Below are 12,732 nucleotides of genomic sequence, written 5' to 3'. Positions count from 1 at the left end.
CCGACATTAGTTTTCAATACCAGACAAGGAAAGTTGCTAGTCACTGTCCTTATCCATCCAGCCCCTCCCTGTTCCCATTCCAGCACTGCACAGCCGTCAGCCACTGCCAGACCCAGTCTTTTAATTTCTTTTTATTTCTCTCCTTTCCTTACTTACCCCGCCCCCCTCCCCTGCGCACCTTCTCTCCTGCCCTCCGACTAAACTGCAACACTTCATTGTCCGCCACTCCCACCATACTATCCCTCCCCCTCCCCACCCCAGCCTCCTCCTTACCCCCACCCATTTGACACTCCCACTATGCACTGGTGCTGCTGCTCGCAGTATTGTTTCAGTTCTCTGAGACTGCAGACATGTGTGCAAGTTGCGTGTGTGTGTGTGTGTGTGTGTGTGTGTGTGTGTGTGTGTGTGTGTGTGTGTGGCGCGCGCACGCGCGCCTTTAGGCCTATGGCCGAAAGCTACAATTGTGTGAATCTTTTTGTTGTGCCTATCGCAACTCATCATCTCCACTATATGGTGAGTAGCAAGTTGCCTTCTCTGGTATTGTTACATTCCATCCGGGATTATCCATTGTTCAACATTAGTTTTCAAGTGAGAAATGCTGTCATCACAAAATAGTTATTTTCAATTCAAATTTGAGGACTGAAACAGATTCTGTTCTCAAATTGAACAGAAAAATACAGTTTGCTTAAGCAGCACCAAATATAAAAGCAAGCTTACTGAGTCTCTCATGTTAGACATGTAACATACTAATAAAATATTTGTCTCGACATATATTTACATCCTTGGAACAACATTAGTTACGTTGAACAATTTTATTATTTTACTTAAAGAAATACAGCAACTAGCCAGCTTTATAGATGTCTGTTTCTTGCAAAATGTCATTTCTACATTCTGCAGTTGTTACTCATACATATAAAGAGCATATAGTAACAAGACAGGCAACCACGAACAGCCCTAACTAAAAAGCTGGATTCACTTAATAGGTACTAAGCCTCTGGTAACTCATTTTCCCCATGGTGTTCATTTCACAGTGCAGCTTATAAAACTATATCGACACAGTACACATAGCACTATCTTCGGATGGAGTTTATTCGTAGTAAGATTATTATTTTCTGAACTCCTATCTTGTTGTCTGTAATACACACAGCAATGACACTTGGTATTTTTTTAAGCTTTCCAATGACATTAGCACATTTGGGCACTGGTATGAACCAATGGGAACAGGTTACAATTTGTACGGATCTCTCTGAACAGTAGTTTTACCACCACACAATCAAATAATGTGTATATTCTTTTGGACATGTATGAAAGAACAGACACAAAAACACTGGTATGACAACCAACCAGCTGCCAACTAGAATGAATGCCCACTGCCAAAAACAAGGTGGACCACCAAGATAGTGGCACAACATGCAGCAGAGCACAACATGCAAGATTTCAATGGTTGCTTCACAAGCTATGCCATCTGGATCTTCCCCACCACCACCAGCTTTTCTGAACTGCACAGATGGGAGCTATCCTTACAGCACATCCTTCGCTCCCACAACCTTCCTGGTCCAAACCTAAGGTAGTTCACTGCACTTCAACCCTCACACAATTTTGTGTGTGTGTATGTGAGTGAGTGAGTGAGTGAGTGAGAGAGAGAGAGAGAGAGAGAGAGAGAGAGAGAGAGAGAGAGAGAGAGAGACAGCACGTGTGTGTGTGCATGCTAGAAAAAGGTAGTGCATTTTGTGTTTTTTGGCGAGGGGGAGGGGGAGGTGGCCCATGCATGCGTGTAGGTGTGCACATGCATTTTTCCTACAGCTACAAAAAGGAAGTGCATTCCAAAAGCCAGTCCATCTCCGTACCTTTCGTTTGTGTGCCTATCAACGATGCAGTGCTTCTGCCTATCAGTGAGTTGTCTCCTTTATTCCTAAATAATTTGTAATTTTCAACCAGAACCTTCTGTGCATTATTACATCACATGTTACAGATAAGAAACATTAGTTCAACTCTGGTTGAGACTTAACATAGGCAAGCTGGAGAAAAAACAGTTACACGAGTTGTTTCAGTACGGTAGTTCCAAGTGACTTCATGCAGAAAGAACCACACAGTAGGCTTGATTGAACTAAAACATAAAACACAGCAGTGGTGTCTGACCAATACAGACACTCAAATAACAGCACTTTTGTTTCGTTGGGGATTAGTTAACACTTCAGTACATCTATATAACTCTGGCAGTATCATGGCAGACACGCAACAAATGGAAGACTTCAAAAACACAAACATTAGGAAAATGAAAGCTGACACTTCAACAATACCCCCATGAGAACAGGGGGTTTAGACTTCTAATGATGTTCTTAATCTTTTCTAATACATCAAAATAGACGAAAATGTGAGACCACAGTGGAAAAAGTGGGTTGTTCAATAACTGCAGATTGTCCAGTGTGTACAAAGAAGTAGAAGAAGAAGAAACTGTCATGACACGTTTATTGACTATGCAAACTCACAACTTAATTGCTCCCATTCCACCTCAGACTACATTACAGGTCAATTGGTCACCTCAACAAACCAAAAACTTGTTTCCCTAAATGGATTCCCACCTCTGCTACACCTATAGAGAATTAGTAAAAACCATGATAATAATCACAACTGAAATAAACAAATAAAAACATCCCCAGCTGTATCTTTGTAATGTACATCATCAAACTTCAGAGAGTATCCCAATGGCTTACATTGTTCACTAGACCCAAAAGTCGGTTACAGATAATCCAAAGCAGTAAGTGCTAATTGTAGACAACCACACCACATCAGCAATCACTTTGCCCCATAACTATATACTCTATTTACTTCAGAGGCACCCTGTGTCACAGTACTCGGACATCAATGGGTACTTTGTTGTCTTCGGAAATATCTAAAAGCAGTAGCATATCTAATTTCTCTAGACAGGTTTTCAGTGTGATACCCACATTACTCCAATGGCATACGGTACCTGTTGATTCGAAACATATGAGCAGTAACAAACTACATGTTTTTCTATGTATTTGGGTGGCTGGCGTACTACGGTGGACAAAGTATCGGTCAGTAACGATTTTCTTATTTCATTTTTAGTAATTATTTACTTCTGGTTACGTTACGTTCAGTCGTTCAAAAATAGTAATCGTCTGAAAAATGGGCCACGTTCATAAGTTCTATTAAAAATACTACTTACCCTGCATGCAGGGCATGCTCCTACAATTATTATTTCCTGTGGCTGCACTGTGATGGTAGTTGCTCCGTAGGTTGGTACATAGTTACCCTGAATGGGGGCAGCTTGATTAATATACGGTTGATATCCCGGAGGTGGTGGCGGCGGCGGCTGAATTGTTGCAGCATTTTCTGGCATGTAACCTGAAATACCGCTAGGTCAAAAAGACAGACAAAACATAAAATCAAATCACATTACGTCAATACGTTAACATACCAGGAGTAGGTGAGTACGGGGGTGGCTTATCATATTCTCTCGGCACTGACATTGTTTGCAATCACGGGCGAATTTTTACAAAAGCTGCAAGGGCTATTTGTTTTCTGCTGACAATTTCCACAGTCGATATCTTTCTTTTTTTCTAAACAAAAAACTGAATACGTCAACTACGAAATCAAACACACTTATACAACTGTCACATGAACGGGTGTCAGAGATGCATTTGCTATATGTAGCATGCGTTTGACATTTACCTCGTCGCAACTATTACATCATACACAATTTTTACAATTGTAGGAGGATTTTACGTTGTGACTAAGAAACTCTTTCTAACTGTAAAACAACCTTGACAGTAGATATTGCGTCAGAGGCTCTACAAACGTGGACATATTATCAAAATTACTTTTAATTTCTGGAGGCAGAGCATTGTAAAAATTTGTGCCAGTATAAATGCACACACTTTTGCACAATCGTCAGATTTTTTTATAATCAGTGGGAAAGTCGTGCTTCTTCCTTCGTTGGATTCATTTTTTTGTATTGTACAACTCAGTATTTTTACTAATGAAACACATAAGCGAAAATCCAGCGTGTTCAGAAATTCCCATTACAAGTTTCTAAGACTTATATAGAGAAGAGTACATAATACTTTTTAAATAGAATACCATGTCCGGAAGAGCACCGTTTCCGTTCTACGACGGCTCCAAGTCAGGTGCGTAACGCGTCCACGTCTGCTGAGGGAAAGAGAAAAGTCCCAAAGTTGCTTGTTTTGGTATGCTATAGGGTAGATAGGATGACGTTTACTACGAGACTCCTGTTGAAACAGACTAAGATCTGCAGGAACGAGACCCGGCCCCTGAACTAGAAACTGAAAAGACGCCATATGGGATGGAGAGTGTATACTAGAACATGCTTCGTAGGTACCGTGGCTGTACCTGCATTGGTGGTCACCACATCGGGCCTCTGTTATAAGGCATCAGTGCCGTGCCGTAAGTAAAGTACTCTGTTTTTTTTAATAACTTAAACACTTAATCTCTTGGTGATAATACAAAGAAATGTACTTACGTGATAAACGGATGTTTCCTTTCGAATGGTTACATGATAGTCACGCTTAATTAAGTTCCTCAAGCAGCAGGAGTACGTGAGTTAAACATCTGAACTGAAAACTTCGTAGAACGGAACCGTACGTTTCCGAACATGGGTCCCTATTCAAAATATTACGTGCTCATTCCCCTCTACGAATCATAGAAGTTTGTAACACTAATTTCTGAACACCTTATTTATACAGGGAAACAGTAGTAAGCATTTTTGGTTTCTGGAAAAGGTTCCTGCAAGTACATCTACAGTCTACAGCACTCATTATTCTTACTAAAAGTTTTGGACCAAAAATGTTTTCTTTCTTAGTGACTGGTTTCCCCAAAATATGATTATATGTTTTATTACAGAGTGGACGTATCCACAGTATCGTGATATCATCGAGTTACATTCCCACTCTCACAGACAATATGTAAGGCAAAAATCGATGAATTGAGTCTTTTGTGAAGGTTATATGATGAGACCAGTTTACTCCATTGTCAAACATATCAAACAGGAGCTTAGTTGTTTAAAACCTTTCTACATAATGTCTGATGTAGGAGATATAAAAAAATTTGCATATTTCCTTTACTTTCATTCTATTATGTTATACGGGTTCATATTCTGGGATAACTCATCAAACTGAGCAAAAGTTTCTAATGTGCAAAAGTGGGTAACAAGAATCATTTGTGGTGTAAATTCAAGAACATCATGTAGAAACCTGTTCAAGATACTTTGTATTTTAACCACTGCTTCTCAGTATATTTATTCTTTAATGAAATTTTTTGCAAGTAATATATCTCTATTCCCAACCAATATCTCAATACATAGTATCAGTACTAGGAATAAAAACAATCTAATAAAAACCTAAAATCACTTACCTTGATCCAAAAAGGAGTCCGATATTCAGGAACACACATATTCAATAAATTTCCAGCAACCATTAAAAACTTGATTTCAGATAAAGCACAGTTTAAACAGAGTTTGGAAAACTATTTGGTAGTCATCTTCCTTCTACTATATAGATGAATATCTTAACAGAGACCGTTAGGCCAGCTTAAGTAAAAATGTCTTTTAGATTTTGACAGCACTTTCTCACAACAGTCAAGATCAGGTATTTTGTGTATGATACATTTATTAATAGCGCGTAATAATGTTTCAGTCTGACAGCGTATTAATTCTGTAAATATTAGCTGTTCAGGTTTACTGTATTGTATTCACATAGTTTGACAATCTCCTGACAAATGATCAGGGTAGTAAGTATTATATACAAATGTTTTATGTTATACTTTCTGACATGTTCCACAGCCACGAGAATCATCTCATATTTTGGCTCTAAGGAACGAAAACTGAATCTAATCTAATCTAATCTCATCACGTGACATAAAAACATTCCACAACGCATTTCACATGTTGGCATTCACACTGCTGTCAGGTCATGTCACACCATCCCACGTCAAGGTTTCTCAGGAAGAAAGTCTTGACGGCATCGTCACCTGCTAACATCGGAAGTTAATTTATTTTCGCCACACTGACTCATTTTATAGTAGCAGATTTCGTCTTTTGTGTTTTCTTAATCTTTATTTTATTATTAGCTTTGTTTTCGTAGCAATTCGCAAATGTTTCATAACGTCTTGAATATTTGTTCCATTGAGTGTTCTTCCACGAGAGAGGTCAGGTATCTGACAGTGAAAAATTATTTAGATTTCACAGTAACAGAATAGAGCTAATGCCCACACTGTATAGTGTGTGATTTTTTCCACTGTGTACAAAGTCTAGTGACTGATTGATGAGAGGATACAAAACAAAAAGGTCTAATGAGCTTATGTTCAGAAATGCATGATCTCCATGGTAGAGACCATTTATTCAGTCATACTTTGTTAAGAGATGCAGTCTAATACATGCTGCACCATACTGCCACAGTTACAGTATGCATGGTTTCCTCCTAGAGGATGCTACTGTTCCTCATACATCATGCCCTAGTGCCCTCTCCTGCCATAGTAATTGGTTTTGTTGTGTCCGATTCACTTCTCTTGATGACTCACCTTGTAGTGAATATGAGACAGTGTTGTACACAATGGTTCCGTATTCGAATCGAGAGCTTGCCGACATGGTGTTTACCTATGGAAAGGCAAACAGCAATGAGCGGCAGGCAGCAAGGTTCTATCAGCAGACCTATCCCCACCAACAACAACCACAGCTTTCAATGTTTTCAACAGTGTTTCGCAGTTTGTCTGAGGCAGGATCGTTTCTGGAAGCAGGAAATCATGAAGGACATACCCGAAATGTTCGGACACCTGACTTGGAGGAAAATGTGATTAACACTGTGGGAGGTGAGTGCCGTGTCAGTACCAAGCAGTTGGCCTGCTAGTACAGGCTAACGACCGTCTGGAACATTCTCCATGACAATTGTTACTACCCTTACCACTTACACTGTGTGCAGGGCCTACTAGCGACACACTTTCCACATCAGGAGCTGTTTTGTCACTCGTTTCTTCACCAGGCAAATACAGTTCTGGGATTTGTGTCATCCATCCTATTCACAGATGAGGCCACCTTTATGCAACGTGTTATCTTCCTTCACCTTTCATACAAGTCATCTGTGGGAGATTATGCAGAACCCCATGGTATAGTGCAGCGAATCATCAGCATTAGTGCAGCCAGAATGAGTGGGCCAGGGTAATTGGCGACCGTATATTGTGATCAGTCTTCCTTCCACGTCGCCTAACAGACCAGAAATGTCAGGGTTTTTTGTGAGAGATTCGCCTCCCCTGCTGGAAGAAGTGCCATTGATGATTCAAAGGGCTACGTGGCTGCCACATGATGGTGCTCCAGCCCACTTTGCCGTTAACATCCGGACGCATCTCAGTCTTGTCTTCCCTGCTCAACAAATTGTACTAGGGGGTCCAGTTGCATGGCCTGCTCATTCACCAGATCTCAACCCATGCGATTTCTGGTTATGGTGCCATCTCAAATGTATCATGTATGTAGAGGCCATTCTAGATGTGGAGACACTTGAGCAGCATATTCATGCTGCCTTTCACACTGTTCAGATGTGAGAGACAGAACATGCTACGGTGTGTACATACATGTGTTGAGGCACATGGAAACCATTTTCTATATATAGCATAACTATGGCCACATGGTACTGTACAAGGTACTATCCAAAATTTTTGGGACTGTTGCTGCCATCTGTTGAAAACCTTACATTTGGGCTAATGGTCACCATCACCCTCAAAGTAGTTCCCATCTGCACGTATACACCAGACCCAGAACTTCTGCCACTGGTCAAACGTTTCCTGGAAGTCCTGTTCTTTGAGGGTGCTTATCACCACCAGCAATGCTTCTTGAATTCTCTCTAGAGTGTCGAACCGACGGCCTTTCAACTTGAGTTTAGTTTTTGGGAATATCGCAAATTTGCAGGGTGCCAAATCTGGCGAGTATGGTGGGTGTGGTACAACCGCCATGTTGTTTTTTGTCAAAAAGGTCCTGGTGAGCAAGGACGTGTGACAGGGCGCATTGTCGTGATGCAGCAGCCAGTTCCCTTGACGCCAAAGTTCAGGCTGTCGTCGCTGCATGTTTTCATGAAGACGTCGCAAATCGTTGCAGTAGTACGCGGAATTCACTGTTTGGTTGGGTGGGACGAATTCTTTGTGCACAATTCCCTTGGTGTCAAAGAAAATGATGATCATGTGCTTCACTTTGCTCTTCACCTGTCTCGCTTTTTTGGGTCTTGGAGAGCCTGGGCTCTTCCACTGGGACGATTGTTGCTTTGTCTCTAGGTCATAACCGTAAATCCAGCTCTCGTCGCCGGTGATAACTCATGACAAGAAGATTGGATCATCAGCTGCAGTCTGATGAAGGTCCGTGCACACTTCAAAACACTGTGCCTTCTGATCGGCAGTCAAGATCCTTGGCACAAATTTTGCAGCGACACGATGTATGCCCAGTTCATCAGTCAACATTCGTTGACATGTCCATTAACCAATACCCACTTCATCCGCAAGTTCTTGAATGGTTTGACGTCGATCCGCAGGAACCAATTTTTGAAGTTCAGCAACAATGTCTAGTGTTGTGTGGCCTTCCCGTGTGAACATCATCTTCAACGTCTGTACAGCAGGCCCTGAACCGAACATGCCACTCAAACACATGCATACGGCTCATGCTCTGCCCCCAAACACTTGTTGAATCATTGCAAGGGTCTCTGTAGCACTTTTCCCGAGATTCGCACAGAACTTGATACACACGTGCAGTTCTGTTCGCGGATCCATAGTAAAATCGCCACACACCAAACACAGAGTATTACGGATATCTCTGTGGGCAAGCAGCATGTCCTTACAGTTGAATGCCACTCAGCACACTGACTCATCAGATATGCAGCTCTCGCCACCTAGTGGTGCAAAGAGCTACTTCTCCTACTTTACAGATGGCAGCACCAGTCCCGAAAATTTTGGATTCCACCTTGTACATGTTAGACTGCAGTCTCTGTAACAATGTATGATTGAATAAATGGTCTCTACCATGGAAACCGTGCATTTCTGGACATAAGTTCATTAGACCTTTTTTGTTCCATATTCTCTCATTGATCAATCCCTAGCGTTTGTACACAGTGCAAAAAATCACCCTAGATAAATAGGAACATAAGCTGTTGAAGCACTTTTCATTAAATAACATTTTAAGTGAAAAAGTGAGCTTTAATGAAAGAGAAAAGTACAGTTGTTTATGACATTGTAACAAATCTGTGGCTTGCTAGGGTTATGAACTCGATACCGCGTTATAGTCACAATTAGAATTAGAAGCAAATGAACGTGGCTTGGAGTAACTCTGTATTTCTTTAAGTATCATATCTTCATGTTCAACATGCTAATCAGAAAAATGATGTAACACAAAAGCATATGCAATGAAGTCTTTTTGTTGGGTAATCAAGTGAACAAATAAGCAAGTAAAGCACAAAACACCAATAATATTAAAATCACAGAACTCGGCGTTTGCAGCAAGGAGAAGGCTTTTCACAGCGCTCCTGGCTGCCAGTGTGTGTTTACATCTGCCAAATAATCAGCTGATCATCTGATGTCTGCCATGGCTTTCGCTCGTTGTTGCTACATAGTCTCCTTCAGGAAAGTGGAGTGTCATCCTCGATTGATGCCCAGAGAGCTGTCCATGAATCATGCTGGTATGTGTACCTTTCGTCCAGAATGTGTTTGATGTTGAGTCAGAGTTGGCGAAGATTCGAGTGGAGGCTGCTTGGTGATAGGTGGAGTTTTTGTCTGGTTGTGTGGGAGATGGGGGTGTGAAGGTACTTGTATGATGAACACTGAGTTCACTCTGTCAATCAAGACAGAGTCCACCTTGCCATTTATGAGGATTTCAAATTTTTTCTCACTTCTGTTAATGATATGATGGGGACCAGTATAAGGTGGTGTCAGTGGTCGTTTGATATCATCTCTTTGCAACATTACTTGCTTATAGTACTGTATTTCTTGATGTACAAAGGGCTGCAGAGCACTATGGCGTGGTGCTTGTCATGACCAGATCTGTGTCATCCTTTCTCTGAGGTGGGCCTTGAATTCTGATTTATTAGCATCGTCCATCGAAAACGTGCTTGGAACTACAGACTCACCAGGATTAGATTAGATTAGTACTTGTTCCATAGATCATGAATACGACAATACGACACTTCGTAATGATGTGGAACGTGTCAGGTTAATAAAAGGTGTCTATACAAGATATTACATTAGACAAAATATTACATGGCACTCAATAATTTTTTTTTTTGAGGTTGGGAAATTACCCACTTACTATATCCAAAAATTCATCAAATGATTAGAAGGAGTTGCCATTAAGAAATTCTTTTAATTTCCTTTTAAATGCTGTATGGCTATCTGTCAGACTTTTGATGCTATTAGGTAAGTGACCAAAGACTTTTGTGGCAGCATAATTTACCCCCTTCTGAGCCAAAGTTAGATTTAACCTTGAGTAGTGAAGATCATCCTTTCTCTTAGTGTTGTAGCCATGTACACTGCTATTAATTTTGAATTCGTTCGGATTGTTAATAACAAATTTCATAAGTGAATATATATATTGTGAGGCTACAGTGAAGATTTCTAGCTCTTTAAATAAGTGTCTGCAGGATGACCTTGGATGAGCTCCAGCAATTACTCTGATTACGCGCTTTTGTGCAATGAACACTCTTTTCTCAATGATGAGTTACCCCAGAATATGATGCCATACGAAAGCAGAGAATGAAAATAGGCATGGTAAGCTAATTTACTCAGATGTATAACGCCAAAATTTGCAATGACCCTAATAGCATAAGTAGCTGAACTCAAACGTTTCAGCAGATCCTCAGTGTGTTTTTTCCAGTTCAACCCCTCATCAATGCATACACCTAGAAATTTTGAATATTCTACCTTAGCTACTGATTTCTGATCGAAGTCTATATTTATTAATGGGGTCATTCCATTTACTGTGTGGAACTGTATATACTGTGTTTTGTCAAAGTTTAATGAGAGCCCATTTGCAGAGAACCAGTTAATGATTTTCTGAAAAACATCGTTTACAATTTCACCAGTTAATTCTTGTCTGTTGGGTGTGATAGCTATACTTGTATCATCGGCAAAAAGTACCAGCTTTGCATCTTCGTGAATATAGATGGCAAGTCATTAATATATATTAAGAACAGCAGAGGACCCAAGACCGAACCTTGCAGCACCCCATTCTTGATTGTTCCCCAGTTTGAGAAATCACCACTTTTTTTGCATATTATGTGAAGTGTTTAGTTCAACTTTCTGCACTCTTCCAGTTAGGTATGATTTAAACCATTTGAGCGCTGTCCCATTCATACCACAGTACTTGGGCTTATCTAGAAGTATTCCATGATTTACACAATCAAAAGCCTTTGATAGATCACAAAAAATCCCAACGGGTGACTTCCGGTTACTCAGAGCATTTAATATTTCATTAGTGAAAGTATATATAGCATTTTCTGTTGAAAAACCCTTCTGGAAATCAAACTGACATTTTGTTAAAACTTTATTTTTTTAAAGGTGTGAAGCTATTCTACAATACATTACTTTTTCAAGAATTTTGGATAAGGCAGACAGAAGAGAGATTGGGCAGTAGTTGTTGACATCAGACGTATCCCCTTTTTTATGCAGTGGTATAACAATGGCATACTTCAGTCTGAAGATAAGGTGGGTAGATCACGTAACTAATGAGGAGGTATTGAATAGGATTGGGGAGAAGAGAAGTTTGTGGCACAACTTGACTAAAAGAAGGGATTGGTTGGTAGGACATGTTTTGAGGCATCAAGGGATCACAACTTTAGCATTGGAGGGCAGCGTGGAGGGTAAAAATCGTAGAGGGAGACCAAGAGATCAATACACTAAGCAGATTCAGAAGGATGTAGGTTGCAGTAGGTACTGGGAGATGAAGAAGCTTGCACAGGATAGAGTAGCATGGAGAGCTGCATCAAACCAGTCTCAGGACTGAAGACCACAACAACAACTTCAGTCTATCTGGGAAAATACCCTGCTTCAGAGAGCTATTACATATGTGGCTAAAAATCCCACTTATTTCTTGGGAACAAGCTTTTATTATCCTGCTGGAAATGCCATCAATCCCATGTGAGCTTTTATTCTTGAGAGAGTTTATTATCTTCGTAATTTCAGATGGAGAGGTGGGTTGAATTTCAATTGTATCAAATGGTGTGGGTAAGGCCTCTTCCATTAACTGCCTTGCTTCTTCTGATGAACATTTAGATCCTATTTTCTCTACAACATTTAAAAAATGATTATTCAAAATGTTTTCGACTTCTGGCTTGTTGTTTATCAAGTTTCCATTCGCTTTGTTGGTGATGCCGTCATCCTGTACTCTTGGTTGTCCTGTCTCCCTTGCAATAATAATCCAAATTGTTTTGATTGCAGGAAGCTATAGTACTACTCCATGTACTAGCCCTGCTGGTGAGGTGTCCAAATTTGGTTTGCACATGTTGTGTGTAGGCTGAGCAAACTCAATGGTAAGGCGGATTGTCCATTTTGATTCATGGCACATTAGTGTGGCTTTAAGCAACTAGTGCCAACGTTCGACCAATCCATTACTAGCAGGATGGTAACTTGTTGTTGTGTGGCGCACTGCTCTGCAAAATTTACTCTGTTGGTAAAACAGATCGAATTCGAACTTCCATCCTTTGTCCTTCATTATGTAGAGCAGACAACTGA

General features: G+C 40.5%; 1 protein-coding gene across 2 annotated transcripts in view; it reads right to left on the bottom strand.

Annotated features, from left to right (window-relative positions):
- LOC126251542 (brain protein I3) overlaps positions 1–3,811 on the bottom strand; it is a 28,909-nt gene extending 25,098 nt beyond the window's left edge. Inside the window, exons 1-3 of one of the 2 annotated variants that reach the window (XM_049952052.1) lie at positions 3,697–3,811; positions 3,443–3,584; positions 3,191–3,369 (exon numbers count right to left, since the gene is read on the bottom strand). In XM_049952052.1, the coding sequence (XP_049808009.1) occupies positions 3,191–3,369; positions 3,443–3,494 (231 nt within the window). In that variant the 5' untranslated portion in view covers positions 3,495–3,584; positions 3,697–3,811. Of the gene's footprint in view, positions 1–3,190; positions 3,370–3,442; positions 3,677–3,696 lie in introns of those variants that run through there. The other variant, XM_049952051.1, reaches the window with a different exon arrangement.
- Between the last annotated feature and the right edge of the window lie 8,921 nt (positions 3,812–12,732).

This window comes from Schistocerca nitens, chromosome 4 (genome assembly GCF_023898315.1).
Source record: "Schistocerca nitens isolate TAMUIC-IGC-003100 chromosome 4, iqSchNite1.1, whole genome shotgun sequence".
Taxonomy (NCBI): domain Eukaryota; kingdom Metazoa; phylum Arthropoda; class Insecta; order Orthoptera; family Acrididae; genus Schistocerca; species Schistocerca nitens.
This window is presented reverse-complemented; position numbering and strand designations above follow the sequence as displayed.